Source organism: Cygnus olor, assembly GCF_009769625.2.
Source record: "Cygnus olor isolate bCygOlo1 chromosome W unlocalized genomic scaffold, bCygOlo1.pri.v2 SUPER_W4, whole genome shotgun sequence".
NCBI lineage: Eukaryota > Metazoa > Chordata > Aves > Anseriformes > Anatidae > Cygnus > Cygnus olor.
In genome coordinates this window covers 630,369-649,918 of record NW_024429075.1, presented here as the reverse complement: position 1 = coordinate 649,918, position 19,550 = coordinate 630,369, and the positions used below count along the sequence as shown (strand labels likewise).

Sequence of the window (19,550 nt, the reverse complement as noted above, 5' to 3'; positions counted from 1 at the left end):
ACACTTTCTTTTTTCGCCTAAGCTCCAGTAGAAGATCCCTGGTCAGCCAGGCCGGCCTTCTACCCCGCCTGCCTGACTTCTGATATTTTGGAATTGCCTGATCCTGTGCTTTTAGGAGGCAGTGCTTAAAGATGGACCAGCACTGATGGACACCAATGCCTTCAAAAGCAGTTTCCCAGGGGACCTTGCTGACTAGTTCCCTGAGCAGCCTGAAGTCTGCTTTCCCCATATCCAGGGCTGAAGTTTTGGTGGCAGTTTTCCTTCTGTCACCATAAATTCTAAACTCAACCACTTCATGGTCACTATGACCGAGACGGCCGCCAATTGCCACGTCTCCCACAAGACCCTCTCTGTTCTCCAGCAACAGATCTAGGAGGGCACCTTTCCTAGTTGGCTCCCTTAGCACCTGCACCAAGAAGTTATCATCGAGGTGCTTTAGGAACCTCCTGGGCTTGCTCGTGTCAGCCGTGTGGTGATCCCAGTTGACGTCTGGCAAGTTGAAATCCCCCATAAGGACAAGGGGAGTTGATCTCGAGGCATCTCTTAGTTCCGCAAAGAATAATTCATCGGCGTTCTCGTCCTGGCCAGGTGGTCTGTAATAGACTCTCATAACGACATCCCCTTTATTTGTTCATCCCTTAATCCTTACCCAGAGGCTCTCAACTTTGCCATCGCCAACTTGAAGTCCAGCCCCTGCTTCACGTACATTGCCACCCCCCCACCTCACCTACCCTGCTTGTCCCTCCTGAGGAGCCTGTAACCATCTATTGCAACACACCAGCCACAGGACTCATCCCACCAGGTTTTGCTTATGCCAATGATGTCGTAGCTGTGGGACGGGGCCAAGACTTCTAGCTCATCCATTTTATTCCTCATACTGCGTGCGTTTGTGTAGAAGCACTTCAAATGCGCCTCACTGCACACAGCACCTTGTGGAGCCGACCGAAGGACCTCACTGGCACACAGTCCCTCTGATTCTAGTGCACCATCCCTTAGCTCATCACCGGCGTGCCTGGTTCTATCCCCTTCCCCCTTCGACTCTAGTTTAAAGCCCTGTCTATCAGCCCTGCCAACTCCTGAGCAAAAATCCTCACTCCTCTCTGAGAGAGGCGCATCCCATCTGGTGCCAGCAGGCCCGGTGTCACATAGACCTTCCCATGATCGAAAAACCCAAAATTCTGCCGGTTGCACCAGTCCCGAAGCCACGTGTTAATGTGACGAGTCTGCTTGTCAGCATCGATCCCCCCTATCGGAAGGACAGAGGCAAACACAACCTGTGCCCCTGATCCTTTAAGTAGTCGCCCCAAAGCCCTAAAGTCCCTTTTGATCGCTCACGGACTTCTCCTTGCTACCTCGTCATTACCAGCCTGAAAGACCAGTAGCGGGTAGTAGTCGGTGGGCCGTACCAGGCGCTTGACTTTCTTAGCGAAGTCTCTCACCTGAGCCCCAGGGAGGCAACAGACTTCCCTGTGGGTTGGGTCCGATCGGCATATCGGGCCCTCGGTCCCTTTCAGAAGGGAGTCCCCCATGACAATAACCCTTCTTTCTTTTTTGACAGATGATGTAGCAATGCGGGAGGTAGGGGACCTTGCCTTAGGCACCCTCTCCAACTGGGACGGGCTTTCGTCTACTTCGTTGTTCTGACTGTTGTGTTCTAGACCCTCATACCTGTTATATAAGGGTAGATGGGAAGGTGAGGTGGGCAGGGACAGGGCTCGCCTACCCCCCCGAACAGGAACCTGCCTCCATTCCCCCCCTTGGCCTAGGTCTCCTCCTACTGCCTGGTGGGATGAGGGAACTTTTGTCTTCTGCGTAGCAGGAGACACCTGTGCTGTGGCAGGCTCGTGAGTCTGTCTCAGAGAGGGTAGAGTACACCTCCACCAGTCAGTTTCCCTCTCTGACTCCCTGATGCTCCTGAGCCTGCTCACCTCCTCCCGAAGCTCCGCTACCTGTTTGAGCAGCTCTTCAACCTGGGCACACCTCCCACAGGCATACCCCTCGCTGCTGCTGTCAGATACCGACAGAAGACTCAGGCACACCCCGCAGCCCAAGACCTGGATGGCGGTGTGTTTCCCCGAGCCCTCCGTCTGAGTAGCCACATCAGTGACAGCGGCTGGAGAGGCCGCAAGAGATGCGGAGGCCATGGTTTTCTGCCTGGTTGATACCATGGCCAGGTTCCTCGCAAGCAGGTTACAAGTACCAAAGGGAAAGACCGCTGCAAAAGAGCGGCGAGGGGCCCTCCCTGCTCACCCTGCCTGGGCAAACTGCCGCGCAAACTGCCGCGCCACGCCCTGTTTGCCCGTCCTGGTCGCCGCGCTCCCTAGGGGCTGCCTTTGAACGGCCGGGGAGGGGGCGCTGCTGACTCCGCCTACACCTCGTCAGGGTGTACAGCCTCGCGAGGGCTGCCGGGTCTTGGCGGCTCCCTCGGCTGCTTCGAGTGGCCTCGATGCCGACAAAAAGCCCTGCCCGTCTCCATCCCCCGCTCCGCTGCAGAACGCGTCTGCCCTGGAGCTGATCGACTCGGCAAGATAATAAGGAAGAGTAATAATAAGAATAATAAGTAATAATAAGAATAAGGAGGCTAGCAGTGTGAAACACTCTATTGACGTTGCAAAAGGAAAAGATATAAAGAAATTTTAATTCCCAATATATCAGAGGATGTAATAATAACTAATTCTGCTGAGGGAACAAGAAGGAAAGATAGAGCAGTACATTTAATTAAAAATGTAGCATTTTTCATTGTGAATTTAACCGGAGAACTCACAAAAAGAATGGACTGCCTAGATCAAAATTGTTTTGTAATAACAATTTTTTACCATTAAATTGCAGTGCTTTTGACTTCAGAAAATGGCAACCCTGCAGCAGGAAACAGATTTGGATCCAGCCTGACTTCTTATTTGTATCAATAATGGGATATGTTGTAAAGAGTAAATATCCATTTCCTGGAAATAAGCAACTGACTTCTATTTTCAAACATCCTGAAGAACAGTTGTTTTTTCTTTTCTTACAGCTTTATAAATGTAAACAAATTCACTTTGTTTGACATATTTATAGAGTATAAAATATTCAATACTTCTACTATAAAATACTATGTATATATACATGACATCCTATTCTACATTGAATAAATATTTAAAAAATTATTAATAAATAAATAAAAAATAAAATTAATTAAAAAATAATTATTATCATAAATTTAAAATGGAATGAACCACAGAAGCTTTCAAATATCAATTTATTGGAACTTGTGCAAAAATATCCTCCATTACCTGTCCTCCATAATAAAATTCCTCAGAATCATTATCTCCTTCAGAATCTTCTTCAGCTGTGCTGTTGTGCTGTGACTCAATTGAAAAGGAAAGTTAACAATGATACAAGTGATACGTCTGTCTTGCATTTATAGTTCTAATTATAAGTACAGGAATTATGTTTTTACAAATAAGCTCTACGCAGCTTTTAAGAAGAGACCTTTTAGTATCATTTTTCCTGAGGCGTACTATGGACCTGTTTTAAGAATAGTGAAATAGCAGACAAAGCCTGCACACACTAACAGGGCACATAAAAACACCCTGAATATAGGTTGAAGAAATAATACTTTGTCTGGGTATAGACACAGCATGGTATTTTATGGAACTGGAGAATTCAGTAGAATAGAAGACCTCACTTTAGTGCCATTTCTTTCTGAACATCATCTCAGTGAGATTCGTTAGGGGCCCATGCCAGAAGTACAACACAAATAGAGCCATGACTGGAAGGCCTTCATACTCCAGATACTACTTATGGTGAATGGTGTCACAAAGAGGTCCAGAGACTCCAGCAGGACTGCTGTAGGCCACATGAAGAAAAAGAGAGCTAAGACATTTCTTCTGAAATGTGTATACCTACAGTTTGGGTAAGCATACATTTGACAGGAAATCTATGGTAAACATTAATATTTTATTATTTTCTGTTGTTTCTTAAAATACCTTTTGTTAAAATATACATACCTCTCCATTCTCCCTCTGTAATTTTGATTTTATGGATAAACAATAGTTGACATCACTGTTTTTTCTTAATTCTTAAAAGAAAAGGGAACATAGGGAACATCTGTGAAATATGTGAAATAATTTTGCATATGCAGACTTGAAATACTTAGTTGGAGTAGTAGAGCAAATAAGGAACAAAAACTCACATGTATGAAAAGCACCAAAGAGTTTAAAATACAACAGTCTAAAATTAAGAAGACCCTACATTTCAGAAGACTTATTTTTAACTGTGAAATGAAATTTAGCTGGTCCATCTAGGAGATCTATTTTTCCCAATCAGTAATTTACAACTATGTGTAAAAAGAGCAAACGATCAAAATCCCTCAGCAAAAATTAAATCAGATCATCTTCTATACAAAATATAGGATTTTATTTAATTTTAAATGACAGGCTTTATTTCTATTAAAATTACAGACATATTTGCAAGTAAAATTTATCTTAATCTTCTGACTATAATGACCATTTTTTGTTCGGGTGCAACTCCACCGACTTCAACAAAATTATTCTTGATTTACATGAGAATCTTGATTTAAATGAGATCAGAGACTGAGGAACATATTGGTTTTCCGGTTTTCCAGTAGAATTTAAAGTAATTCTGTGTTACCCCCCCCCCCCCCCCCCCCCACACACACACACAAAAAACACTAAAGCATTGGAACTGACAGAATTAAGATTGCTCTATGCAGTTTCTCCTACAGCCTGAAATCATCACAGAATTTAGCTGATAAAATCTAAAAAAACTCTATGGAGTTTGCACAAATCTTGATTATATATTGTATATATGTTTAGATGTCTGAAAAGCATGCCCTTTTATTCATCAACTACTTGTATGGAAATAATTTCAAATGAAGAAGTTCCCAAAATCACTGGAAATTTTTTTTTCTATAGTCTCATTTTGTAAAACAGCTGAACCATTTTGTTTGAAATTTTCTGAACAAAGTCACTACAGGCAATGGTGGTTACAGACTGTTTCATCCCCAATAGTGAAGATTTTGTGAAGTTTTAAGCAAGTGAACATGAAATCTTATCATTGGGAAGTATTAAGCAACTCTAACTGTATTCAAGGAGAATTACTTTAGCACAGACAGCAAGACATTAAAAGAATAAAATACATTCTGCCTACATGACAGTGTTGATCCCCCAAAGAAATATTTTAATTTATTCTATTCTGAAATGTAGGGAAATTTACTACAGCAAGACTGTGAGGAACTAGCAAACTGTACAGCTATACACATTAACACATCTCCCTTTAAGTTCAGGAAATGTCTTGTCCTTCCTCACAAAACATGAACTTGGTAAAATAATCAGGACATAAGATTACCTGTAGCAATTTGGTGGAAAATTATTGGAATTGGTTTTGTTGTAACTAACACATCTTCATTGTTATCAGAACTGGAAACGTAAGTGTTATCTACAAAAGAAAAACACTTTACATGTTGAAGTCCTGTGGTGCTCTGTCCTTCCCTTGTTGCCCATCCCACACTTGTACCATAAGGAACCACTTCTCAGGTGATTAAGGAAGCCCAGCACTATAATCTTCCTGGTGTGTTTTTCCTTGCGAGATTGCTAATGAAAAGAAAAATACCAAAAGGATAGAAGATAAAGACCCAAATTTTATACAAGCAAAACCCTGGATTCCAATGTCATGGCTTTCATGAAGCATGCCAAGCGCTGCTCAGAACTGTCCCACAGGGTTTATGGGGATCTGAGCCAACCTTTTCCAAAATAAAGACTATGCTTTTTGTCATGCCTGACACCAACACTCAACCTTGGTCTAACGTGCAGGGTGAGCTGGCTGTTAACAGCAGGTTATGCAAGATATCTGTGCCTCATCTTGGTTAATCACAAAAAGCGTCTTCTAATTGATGGAGAATATTTCTTGTGCCTGATTCAGGAAAAAATATATATATATATTTCCTTCCACTTAAAAAGCTTAGGTATGAATATGAATATGGAAATTCTATTCCAAGCTTTCTTATAAAATGTGAGATTAGGATGTTATTTTTTTCTTTCTAACCAAACCTTTAGTAACAACAAAGGAGGAACAGCAATTTTTTATGTAGTATCTGCAGAAGCTAGTTTTACATGAATCATTGAAAATCATATGAAAGTAATAAGAGTTTGTTTTCTAATGATCTGGGCTGAATTGGAACTTGTGCTCTAGAGCGAAAAGGCTGACAAGATAATCACAGATAAAGAGACAAATAAGAGAATTAAGGGTTTGTTCGATCATAATTTTGAACACTCCAGTCCCACATCAGCAAAGTGTGTGAACTTGCATGCAATTTTAAGCATACTGTTACAATCTGGGTCTCAAAGCTTTTGACCACAATGGAATGTTAGAAATGGAATTTTAGAATGCTAACATTAATTGATCAGTAAATTCATCAATACTGTCATTTGTATTACAGTGGTTCTTAGAAGCCTGTATCAAGACCAAGTCCTGGGGCTGCTGTCCTTTTCTCCCAGGGACATCAGCGGTTCCCACAGGTGTGCCACACTGCCTTTGCAGACTAGCAGCTGCACTGCCATATGCAGACGCACATGGGGCTTTCCCAGCCTGCTACCTGTGAATCAGCCTTTCTGCCACATTCACACAGATATACCGCATCTGACACTATCCCACACCTTCACCTACTTCCACTCTTGTGTTGTCCCATGAGGTAATCTGAGTAATCTGTGCACAGCACATCACGCACATATTGCAAGCAGGTAACTGCTCCGGGAGGCTGACACCAATCTTCCCTGAGCACTGCACTCCAGTGGGCACCACAACATGCTCCATCTGCTGAGTCTTTGTGGTGCAATTGCCTAAAGTAACTAGGAAAATAAAACTAACATTCACTTTTGCTAAAGAAAATGTACAGCATTGAAGAGGCTTTCAGGGTAGGGTGTAGCTGCATTACCTGAGTGTTCCCTAGGCTTCCAACCTTAGATGCTATCACACTGGGGGAACCTGGTGTGCTGGCTCTAAGCAACAATACGGAGCGTACAGTGGAATGGAGACACCATGGCTAGGCTCTGTGACCAGGTGGGGACTCGATTGTTCTTGTGCACACCGAGACCGGTAAGCCTCACTTTTTGCTACCCTGAGCCAACGACCTGTCACATTTTGACAAATGCTGTACTCCAGTGTACTTTTGCTCATTATAATATTATTATAATACCAAAACACACCTCCGTCCCAAAAGCTACCTGCCTCCAAAGTGCGACCACCCCTCACTGAGCACACGCTCTGAATTTCTCGGAGCCTATACCTTTAAACAGAGACAGGAAAACTTTTCACCAGTCATAACTAAGAGATGCTTGACTAGAGTCACTCAAGCTCCACCTAAAAGATAGAAAATAATATAAATTGGCTTAAGAGAGAGGGGATGTTAGGGAAGATACCACCGTCAGGGAAGATACCTCCTGACTCCTGGGATCAGTCGACGGGCTGAGCCTCTCTTCCCCCCCCCACTGGGATGCCTTTGGGTGAGATTTGAACACTTGGTTATACTGTGTGTCTCCACGGAAACTTAGAAATCTCTATAGTCTTTGTGCCTTTTAATGCATTAATTTCCAGGCTGTGCACCTGTGTATTTCATGCATGCTAACTTGCTTTTGCAGACAGTAAATTATCACCGGCAATCCAAAGAACCTGTGTACCTGTTGCTGTAATAAATTGCACTTAATTGCATTGTTCCTAGCCGTGATAGTTCTCATTGAACGCGACTAGAGTAAGGGCGGTTATACGTTATTGGTGAATCCGTGACTGTGGTAGTTCAGCGCTAAGGGCAGTACCCTGAATCCGACCAGACCCGTAACGGTTAATCGGCTACCCTGAATCCGACCAGACCCGTAATGGTTAATTGGCTACACCCCTTAATGCAACAGTCTTGCATCTGCTCTACTACATGTTTTAGAGCCACAGCATAGTGAGAATAAAAGGGGGTCCCTCCAGCCATCTGCCAGCATTCACTCCCCCGCCAATTTTGTCTATGGGCAGAACAGGCTTTAACCTATGTATCCAGGGCAGCTACATCTCACCCTTTCCACAACTCCTTCCTTGCCTCTATTTGCCTGTTCCACCTTGCCATCATCATTTCAGTGCCAGCATCACCACACTGGATGTCTCTGAGTATAAAACACATGCCCACTCCTTGCCCAAGTCTGGAAGTGTATCTTACTGCTGTAGAGTCTAATGAGCTGGAATAACAGTGATCATCAATTGGCTGTAAATATACCCAGCACCTTAGATATATGTGGAGAAAAGGAAATTCATGTGCTAGAACCTATTGCTATATGAAAAAGTAGGACATACATCAATCTGTGCTGTACAGAATATACAATTACCAAGATGTACATACACGGAAAAAAGGCCTACTCAATTAAGGTTTTCTTGATTTTAATTATATTTTATGTCCATTGTTTGTCATTCTTTTGTGGCAGCTGGATAATACTTTTCACTGCTGTCCTGGTTTCAGCTAGGATAGAGTTAATTTTCCTCCTAGTAGCTGGTAGGGTGCTGTGTTTGGGATTTAGGATGAGAAGAATGTTGATACCACACTGATGTTTTAATTGTTGCAGAGCAGTGCTTACACCAAGCCAAGGACTTTTCAGCTTCTCGCTCTGTCCTGCCAGCGGGCAGGCTAGGGGTGCAGCAAGAGCTGGGAGGGGACAGACCCAGGACAGCTGACCCAAACTAGCCAAAGGGGTATTCCATACCATCTGACGTCATGCTAAACAATATATAGGGGTGGCTAGCCGGGGTGGAGGGGGGGGGGCCGGCTGCTCGGGGATAGGCTGGGCATCGGTAAGCGGGTGGTGAGCAATTGCATTGTGCATCACTTGATTTATACACACTATTATTAGTAGTACTATTATCATTCTCATTATTATTATTATTTTCCTTTCTTTCCTGTCCTAATAAACTGTCTTTATCTCATCCCACAGGCTTTCATTTTTTCCTGATTCTCTCCTCCATCCCAGAGAGGGAGGGGGAGGGGGAGTGAACGGCTGCATGGTGCTTAGGTGCTGGCTGGGTTAAACCACAACAGCTGCCAAGCTTTTGTTTTCCTTTTCTACTTGGCAACCATTGCTTTTGTTGTTGTTGTTTTCTTTCCTTCCGTCAGTGTAATAAAACTTGAAATTAAGATACTGGTTTTGGTTTGCTTTCTTCAGGATCTTGTTTCCAATGCACTTAAGCAGAATCTACCTGAACCTAATGCAGGGAGGCAAGAAACCACTCACTGCCAAGCTGGTTGTCTTCATCTTGGCTGCAGTCTAACACAGTTTAAGAAAAATATGTTTCTGTTAATATATCTGTAACCGACAAATCACTGGGATAAATGACCACAGCAGTTCTGCAAGTTTATGGCAGCCAGCACGTATCAGTCAGAACATATATGCTCTAATGATTCCCACAGGAGTCATGATCCACTCATATTAAGGGACTTTAGTCTACTCATTGATGTTATATTCTATAACTGCTCCTTAGGAGCATTATTTTCCCCCATTTTTGTCAATGTTATGAGAAAATGTTTTCCAAGATATTTTGCTGGAACTTTATTACCTGCCTCTACATTTTTTCATTGATATTTTCACATTTTCAGCAACATATAAATAACTTTCAGACATTACTGTCTTAATAATTCCAATTAATTTATTCAGTGTGCCTTTGTGAGCATATTTTTAGCTTTCACTCACAATTATGAAACTTTCAAACACCTTGCATTATTGAAAGTTGCATGTCATATTACGGTTCCCATAGGTATGACTTAATGTTCATCTGTTTGCAATCTTTAGGTACTTCATGAAGCAATTCAGCAATAGCTGTACACTGTTATTCAGTGCCAAAGTGGTGATGCTGCATACATAATAGCAAAGCAGGGAGCTAGAGTATATGGCACACTCAAAGGTCTTATTATGGTATCTAAAATGTACTTGTGGTGGTATCACTTCTGTCTGAATGAACATTTGTAAGGTAACAATCTCTTCTCTTTCCACTGTCCTGGTTTCATCTAGGATAGTTAATTTTCTTCCTAGTAGCTGGTAGGGTGCTGTGTTTGGGATTTAGGATGAGAAGAATGTTGATACCACACTGATGTGTGGTGGGGGGCCGGCTGCTCGGGGATAGGCTGGGCATCGGTCAGCGGGTGGTGAGCAATTGCATTGTGCATCACTTGTTTTGTACACATTATTACTATTAATACTATTATTATTATTATTATTGTTGTTATTCTTTTCCCTGTCTTAATAAACTGTCTTTATCTCAACCCCCAGGCTTCATTTTCCTGATTCTCTCCCCCATCCCAGAGAGGGAGGGGGGAGGGTGAGCGAATGGCTCTGTGGTGCTTAGCTGCTGGCTGGGCTAAACCACAACATCCATATAGTTATGGTTGAGGAGGATACTAGCAGAGAGCTCTCCAGGCTTGACACCATCATGCTGTGATGTGTCCCTGAAACATCCCTTAAAATACATGCCAGAAAGGAGATATAGCCACGGTCAGCAGTAATGTTAACCTAAAGTACAAAAGCAACCTTTAACCTTTAGTACAAAGAATCTGTCTCATCAAATCACAATGAGTATTTTTAGGATCAAAGCTGTAAAATGGCAAAAAGTCATTATCATTCGTAACGTATCACAAAGCAAATATATATTTTGCAAAAGCTTGAGATAGGAATGAAATCAGCTCTTCCAAAGGCTTAAAGCATTAGATTTCAATCAATAAACATGTGCAACTGGTTTACACCCCCCTTCCCCCCCACACACACACACAACCAAGTTAGCTACCGTGTAAACCAATCAAATTCTATCTGGCTTTAAAATATAGGGGGTGATGGCAGAAAATATTTATTAGGTTTCAGGGCCACCAAAGTCATTCAGGCTTGTAGACCACCAGGGCATGCTGCAAATAGCATCTGTAAGGGAGGTTTAAGGTCTGTCAGACAGAAGAGATTGTCAGATGAGTTACTGTGGGAGTAACTGCCGATTCAATGCTCTAGATTGTCATTTAGTTCCGGGGTTCCCAGAGATTGACTTCCGTGCCCTCATAACAGCTTAATCACTGAAAAAAAATAAATCCATTACTGACATTTAATAAAACAAACATTAACATTTTTTCAACTATTTGTCCCTCTTTTCATTGCCACGCCAATCAAGTAGCCAGTCAATTTATGAATGGGTATGATGGTGTATTTTATGATTATCACTTTCTACACTTACTACCTGTTGAATAGATTATTAGAAGCAGTTTTTACTGGTGAAAAAAAATCTCTCTCATAAAGGTTGTGAACATTCTTTCACAGAATCCATTGTATTTAGCATCACTACTGATGCTGATTTCTCTCTTCATCAGCTTCAAACACTCTGGTGTTTTGTACAGACATAGTCTACTCTTGCTTATCAGTGAAGAAGATCAAAGCCTCACTTCTTCAGAGATTCTAAAAGAAACAAGAAATATTTCTTTCAGAAGTATTACACAGACATTATGGATAATAGTGAAAAAAGGCCAGAGGCTTTCATATCTTTATTGGGTTTACATTGCAAGGTTTTGGTAGCAGGGGGGCTCCAGGGGTGTGGCCTCTGTGAGAAGAGTCCATAAGCTGCCCCATGTTAGATAAGGGTCTGTTTCAGCCAGACCCAAAAGGGACCTGCTGCTGACCATAGCTGAGCAAATGAGCGATGCTGGTTGCACCTCTGTGAGAGCATATTTAAGAAAGGGAAAAAACTGTTGCACAACAGTAGCTGGGAGAGAGGAGTGAGGAAATGTAGAAAGAAACAATTCTGCAGACACCAAGGTCACTGAAGAAGGAGGGGAAGGAGGTGCTCCAGGCGCTGGAGCAGAAATTCCCCCGTGGCCTGTGGAGAAGACCATGGTGGAGCAGGCTGTCCCCCCACAGCCCATGGTGTACCAGAGTGGAGCAGATCTCCACGTTGCAGCCCATGGAGGAGCCCATGGTGGAGCGGGTGAATCTGCCCTGAAGGAGTCTGCAGCCCATGGAGAGTGCTCGCAGGAGCAGACTCCTGGACAGACTTGTAGCCCATGGAGAGGAGACCACGCAGGAGCAGGTGACCTGGCAGGAGCTGCTGCCCGTGGGGGACCCATGCTGGAGCAGTCCATTCTTGAAGGATGGACTTTGTTGTATGGACCCATATGGGAGCAATTCTTGAAGAGCTGCTGCCTGTGGGAAGTTCACGCAGGATCAGTTTGGGAAGGACTGCATCCCATGAGAAGGACCCCATGTTAGAGCAGGGGAAGAGAGTGAAGATGAAGGAGCAGCAGATGACGAAGTGTTACAGATTGACTGCAACCCCCATTCCCCTTTCCCCTGCACTGCTCAGGGGAAGGAGGTAGAAGAGGGTGGATGGGGGAAGGTGTTTTTAGTTTGCTTTTAGTTTCTCATTGCTCTAGTCTGTTAGTAATAGGCAATAAATTATACGAATTTCCTTATACTGAGTCTGTTTTGCCCATGACTGTGGGCAACTGGTGAGCGATCTCCCTGTCCTTATCTCAGCCCTTGAGCCCTTTTTCATTGTATTTTTCCCCCTGTTCCTTTGAGGAGGGGGAGTGAGAGAGTGGTGTGTTGGAGTTTAGCTGCCCATCAGGGTGAAACCACCACATCATTCATAGTATTTGCATTATTAAATACTCCCAGGTGCAAAATACACAATGTGGTGCAATCCAACAGTACTACCATTTACCTCTAACTTGCAAAGTGCCTGTCTGCCCTCACTCCCACTTCCCTTGCTTGTTTCTGCTAACCTCTGTGCCACCAGAAGTATCTGTGCAGGCTCTTTCTGAAGGAAGTCAGGGAAACAAGCTAGCTGAAAATTAGCTTTTGCTCTTGGCTGGTTGTCTTTCAAATGGATAATTCACCTTGTATAGGTTGGCCACATGGTTATACAAATGGTTTTGCCAGCCCAGCTTAGGGTACAGCAGGGGCACAGGACTGAGCAGCTGAGAACAGCTTGCAAGCTTACGTTACCAAAGACATACACATACACAAACTCTGGCTCCAGCAGATCCTGAGAAGCATCAATGCACAATCCACAGGTTTAACTTTAAGAATGTGAATAGTCTCATTAAGGTTTAACACACTGAAGTGCTTTGTTGGCCCCGTGCCAGACTGTTCAGCCTCTTGAAAGACTGAACTTTATCTACCATGCCAAAGAGGAGTTGTGTGCTTTCTAAACTCAGAAAGCATCACAAGCTCTGGTCTCAGTAAACTTGTGAACCAGATTTTCTCACCCTGACCCAGCTGATAAATGATGCCTGAAAAGGAGAAATGACTGTGAAAATTATCTAACAAATTGAAAGTGATTAGCACAAGGATACACCTGAAACAAATTAATACTCTTTCAAATATTCTCATCTGAATATTCTAAATTACTGTAACACACATATATGTGTCATGGACAAGAACGTTGCACTGTACCTGGGTAGTCCTCAGAGACATGCACTGAAAAGGATACACTGTAAAAAAAAAAAAAAAAAGAATTAATAACAACAGAATTAATAACAACAATAACTGCTGGCGTAAGATTTTTTTTCCTGCTCCTATATAATCTTATGTTTATTTCTAGGATCCTGACGGTTTCCAGGACAGAAGGTAACAGCTATTTTGATGACTTTTGAAGTGCTCAGGTAAGAAAAAACATCATTCCCATTTTGAAAGCTTGCTTTGCTAAATTAGCACATCCCAATTTCAACCTTCTTAAAAAGAATATCAAGACTGCATTATATTTACTTTAGAGTAATGTTTCAAAATGTACTTTTGTTTAAAAAATTAAAAAAAAGAAAGAAAGAAAGAAAACAGGTGCTCTGTGAACAAAAGAACTAGAAAAGCCCAGTTTTCTCTATATCCCTTTCTGGGGTTTACTCAAAGTTCAGCATGAAGCCTTTTGTGCTGCTGGGTATCTTCGTACATTCCCGTGAGTCTCAGTGCAGGGTCTATATTGCTTACATTCCTTCCTCTCATTAAAACACCATATTTATAAGACTTGTGGCAATCTTATTTGACACCTATACCTCTCTGTCAAGCAGAGTTCAAATTAAATTTGAAAGAGCCACAATCACACTAAAGCGCATCTTCACCAAATGGATTACCTGAATCTGTTTAATCAGAAAAATTGATATACATTGTCCCAATCCTCTAGTTTAGTCTACATGTGCTTTCCTTACCACCCATTGAGATGCTCACTAAATTGACTGCTGAGAGCAGTGTTACAGCACAGCTCTGTCACTTCTTTTTGCACATAATTTTTTCTAGTGTAATTCATTTGCAGGGAGTGCCTGAGCCTGTTGCTGACATCTGAGGGTGGCAGAGACACCATATGTGTGAGATGTGAGCAGGTGGATGACCTGGTCAGCCTGGTGGCAGAGCTCAAGGAGGAAGTGGAGAGGTTAAGAGCTATCAGGGAGTGTGAGCGGGAGATAGACTGGTGGAGCAACTCCCTGCAAGGCCTGAAGGAAAGGCACCGGGGGGAGACACCCCAAATAGTGGTGGACCCCCTGCCCTGTCGCTGTCGAGCAGAGGGAGGGGACCTAGGAGATGAAAAGTAATGGAAGCAGGTCCCTGCTCAGCGTTGCAGGCAACCCCCCTCCCTACCAGCCTTCTCAGGTGCCCTTACACAACAGGTTTGTGGCCTTGGAGCTTGAGAGACTGGTGGGTGAGGATGAGGTGGAAAGTCCACCCAGGAGGATGCCTAGGGCGAGGAAGTCGACTCCACACCTCAAGACTGCCTCCAGTAAGAAAGAAAGAAGGGTAATTGTTGTAGGCAACTCCCTTCTGAGGGGAACAGAGGGCCCCATATGTCGGCCTGACCCTACCTGGAGGGAAGTCTGCTGCCTCCCTGGGGCCCGGGTCAGGGATATTGCCAGAAACCTTCCTAACCTGGTTCACCCCTCTGATTACTACCCACTATTGATAATGCAGGCTGGCAGTGATGATATTGCTGAGAGAAGCCTGAAGGCTATCAAAAGGGACTTTAGGGGACTGGGACGATTAGTAGATGGAGCGGGAGCACAGGTGGTGTTTTCCTCCATCCCTACAGTGGCAGGGAGGGGTACAGAGAGGACACGGAAAGCCCACCTAATAAACACGTGGCTCAGAGGCTGGTGCCAACACAGAAAGTTTGGGTTTTTTGACCACGGGGCACTTTATTGGCACCCGGCCTGATAACTGCAGGTGGGTCCCACCTGTCTCAAAGGGGGAAACAGATCCTAGCCCAGGAGCTGGCAGGGCTCATTGAGAGGGCTTTAAACTAAGTAAGAAGGGGGACGGGGATGAAATAAGGCTCATTAGAGGTGTGCCAGGGGGAACAATGTCAGGGCTGGGGGAGAAGGCAATGGCCCAACTGAAGTACATCTACACTAATGCACGCAGCATGGGCAACAAACAGGAGGAGAAGGAAGCCATCGTGCAGCAGGAAGGCTATGACTTGGTTGCCATCACTGAAATGTGGTGGGACAGCTCCCATGACTGGAGCGCTGCAATGACTGACTATAGGCTCTTCAGAAGGGACAGGCAGCACAGAAGGGGTGGTGGTGTGGCTCTCTATATTAGAGACTGTTTTGATGCTGTGGAACTCGAGGCTGGGAATGATAAGGTTAAGTCCCTATGGGTTAGGATCAGCGGGAAGGCCAACAAGGCAAGCATCCTGGTGGGGGTCTGTTATAGACCACCAAACCAGGATGAGGAGACGGATGAGGCATTCTACAGGCAGCTGGCAGAAGTTGCGAAATCACCAGCGCTTGTTCTCGTGGGGCATTTCAACTTCCCAGACATATCCTGGAAATGCAATACAGCTCAGAGGAAGCAGTCTAGGAGGTTTCTGGAGAGCGTGGAAGATAGCTTCCTGACGTAGCTGGTTAGTGATCCTCTGTTCACAAACAGAGAAGGACTGGTGGGAGATGTGGTGGTCGGGAGCAGTCTTGAGCAGAGTGACCATGAAATGGTAGAGTTCTCTATTCTTGGCGAAGTCAGGAGGGGGATCAGTAAAACTGTTGTCTTCGACTTCCAGAGGGCAGACTTTGAACTGTTCAGGACACCGGTTGGCAGAGTCCCTTAGGAGGCAATTCTGAAGGGCAGAGGAGTCCAGGAAGGCTGGGTACTCTTAAAGAAGGAAATCTTAATGGCTCTGGAGCAGTCTGTCCCCACGTGCACAAAGACAAGCCGGCGCGGAAGAAGAACGTCCTGGCTAAACAGAGAGCTGTGGCAAGAGCTTAGGAAAAAAAAAGCGGGTTTATACCCTTTGGAAAAGAGGGTAAGCCAGTGTCCTGGTTTCAGTTAGGACAGTCACGCCACCACTGAGTGCTGCAGTGCCAGACATGCTAGAACTCCAGTACGAACTGGAATCAAAGGCAGCCAAGTGGTATGCCACAATTGATATCGCTAATGCATTTTTCTCCATCCCTCTAGCAGCAGAGTGCAGGCCACAGTTGGCTTTCACTTGGAGGGGTGTCCAGTACACCTGGAATCGGCTGCCCCAGGGGTGGAAACACAGCCCTACCATTTGCCATGGACTGATCCAGTCTGTGCTGGAACAGGGGGAAGCTCCTGAACACCTGCAGTACATCGATGACATCATTGTGTGGGGTGACACTGCAGAGGAAGTTTTTGAGAAAGGGAAGAAAATAGTCCAAATCCTTCTGAAGGCCGGTTTTGCCATAAAACAAAATAAAGTTAAAGGACCTGCATGAGAGATCCAGTTTTTAGGAATAAAATGGCAAGATGGACGTCGTCAAATCCCAATGGATGTGATCAACAAAATAACAGCTATGTCTCCACCAACTAGCAAAAAGGAAACACAAACTTTCCTAGGTGTCGTGGGGTTTTGGAGAATGCACATTCCAAATTACAGTCTGATTGTAAACCCGCTCTACCATGTAACTCGTAAGAAGAATGCTTTTGAATGGGGCCCTGAGCAACGACAAGCCTTTGAACAAATTAAGCAGGAAATAGTTCATGCAGTAGCCCTTGGGCCAGTCCGAACAGGACCAGATGTAAAGAATGTGCTCCACACCGCAGCCGGGGAGAATGGTCCCACCTGGAGCCTCTGGCAGAAAGAGCCTGGGGAAACTCGAGGTCGACCCCTGGGGTTTTGGAGTCGGGGATACAGAGGATCTGAGGCCCGCTATACTCCAACCGAAAAGGAGATATTGGCAGCATATGAGGGAGTTCGATCTGCTTCGGAAGTGGTCGGTACTGAAGCGCAGCTCCTCCTGGCACCCCGACTGCAGGTACTAGGCTGGATGTTCAAAGGAAGGGTCCCCTCTACACATCATGCAACTGATGCTACATGGAGCAAGTGGGTTGCACTGATTACTCAGCAGGCTCAGATAGGAAACCCCAGTCGCCCAGGGATCTTGGAAGTGATTATGGACTGGCCAGAAGGCAAATATTTTGGGATATCACCAGAGGAGGAGGTGGCCCGGGCTGAAGAAGCCCCACTGTACAACAAGCTACCAGAAAATGAGAAGAAATATGCCCTGTTCACTGATGGGTCCTGTCGTATTGTGGGAAAGCATCGGAGATGGAAAGCTGCTGTATGGAGTCCTACACGACGAGTTGCAGAAGCTGCTGAGGGAGAAGGTGAATCGAGTCAGTTTGCAGAAGTGAAAGCCGTTCAGCTGGCCTTAGATATTGCTGAATGAGAAAAGTGGCCAGGTCTCTATCTCTATACTGATTCATGGATGGTAACAAATGCCCTGTGGGGGTGGTTACAGCAATGGAAGCAGAACAACTGGGAACGCCGGGGCAAACCCATCTGGGCTGCTGCATTGTGGCAAGATATTGCTGCCCGGGTAGAGAACCTGGTTGTAAAGGTACGCCATGTAGATGCTCATGTGCCCAGGAATCGGGCTACTGAAGAACATCAAAACAACCAGCAGGTGGATCAGGCTGCTAAGATTGAAGTGGCTCAGGTGGACCTGGACTGGCAACATAAAGGTGAATTATTTATAGCCCGATGGGCCCATGACACCTCAGGCCATCAAGGCAGGGATGCAACATACAGATGGGCTTGTGATCGAGGGGTGGACCTGACCATGGACACTATAGCACAGGTTATTCATGATTGTGAAACATGTGCTGCAATCAAGCAAGCCAAACAGTCAAAGCCTCTTTGGTATGGAGGACGATGGCTGAAATATAAATATGGAGAGGCCTGGCAGATTGATTACATCACACTCCCTCAAACCCGCAACGGCCCTTCATGAGAAGCTCTTCATGAGAAGAGCGCTGATAACATGCTGATGTTTTAATTGTTGCAGAGCAGTGGTTACACCAAGCCAAGGACTTTTCAGCTTCTTGCTCTGTCCTGCCAGCAGGCAGGCTCGGGATGCAGCAGGAGCTGGGAGGGGACAGACCCAGGGCAGCTGACCCAAACTGGCCAAAGGGGTATTCCATACCATCTGACGTCATGCTAAACAATATATAGGGGTGGCTAGCCGGGGTGAGGGGGCCAGCTGCTCGGGGATAGGCTGGGCATCGGTCAGCGGGTGGTGAGCAATTGCATTGTGCATCACTTGTTTCGTACACATTATTAGTAGTAATACTATCATCTTTATTATTATTATTTTCCCTGTCTTAATAAACTGTCTTTATCTCAACTCACAGACTTCACTTTCCCGTTTCTCTCCCCCATCCCGGAGAGGGAGGGGGGGAGGGTGAGCGAACGGCTGTTGTGGTTTAGCCCGGCTGGCAGTCAAACACCACACAGCCGTTCGCTCACCCTCCCCCCTCCCTCTCCGGGATGGGGGAGAGAAACGGGAAAGTGAAGTCTGTGAGTTGAGATAAAGACAGTTTATTAAGACAGGGAAAAGAATAACAACAATAATAATAATAATAATAGTATTAATAGTAATAATGTGTACGAAATAAGTGATGCACAATGCAATTGCTCACCACCCGTTGACCGATGCCCAGCCTATCCCCGAGCAGCCGGCCACCCCTCCACCCCGGCTAGCCACCCCATATTAATTGTTCAGCATGACGTCAGATGGTATGGAATACCCCTTTGGCCAGTTTGGGTCAGCTGTCCTGGGTCTGTCCCCTCCCAGCTCTTGCTGCATCCCTAGCCTGCTCGCTAGCAGGACAGAGGCTGAAAAGTCCTTGGCTTGGTGTAAGCACTGCTCTACAACAATTAAAACATCAGCATGTTATCAGCGCTCTTCTCATTCTAATCCAAAACATAGCACCCTGCCAGCTACTAGGAGGAAAATTAACTCTGTCCTAACTGAAACCAGGACATATATCCACCCCTTATTCCATACCATTTATGTCATGCTCAGGTTACACTCTTTCCAATACCTTCTAATTAATCACCATTTTCATCTATGATATATAGCAACCATGGTAGCGATGACATACAGTGTTATATGATAATTAACATACTATAATTCAACTCATGGGCTATTCTCACCCAATATTAGGTCCCCTTGAGGTACACACCGGACCTCCCCATTCTCTTGCATTACCCACCAAGTGCATCCAGGTCCCTGAGCAAAAGCAATCCCACGAATGGGCTTGCCTTTTCCT

General features: G+C 44.8%; 1 protein-coding gene across 2 annotated transcripts in view; it reads right to left on the bottom strand.

Moving 5' to 3' along the window:
• Positions 1-19,550, bottom strand: part of LOC121062963 (protein mono-ADP-ribosyltransferase PARP8-like) — a 149,552-nt gene that overhangs the window by 93,984 nt on the left and 36,018 nt on the right. For both annotated transcript variants that reach the window (XM_040543264.1, XM_040543263.1), the window contains exons 3-6: positions 13,446-13,483; positions 5,347-5,436; positions 3,987-4,057; positions 3,270-3,344 (exon numbers count right to left, since the gene is read on the bottom strand). In XM_040543264.1, coding sequence (XP_040399198.1) covers positions 3,270-3,344; positions 3,987-4,057; positions 5,347-5,436; positions 13,446-13,483 — 274 coding nt within the window. The remainder of the gene's footprint in view (positions 1-3,269; positions 3,345-3,986; positions 4,058-5,346; positions 5,437-13,445; positions 13,484-19,550) is intronic.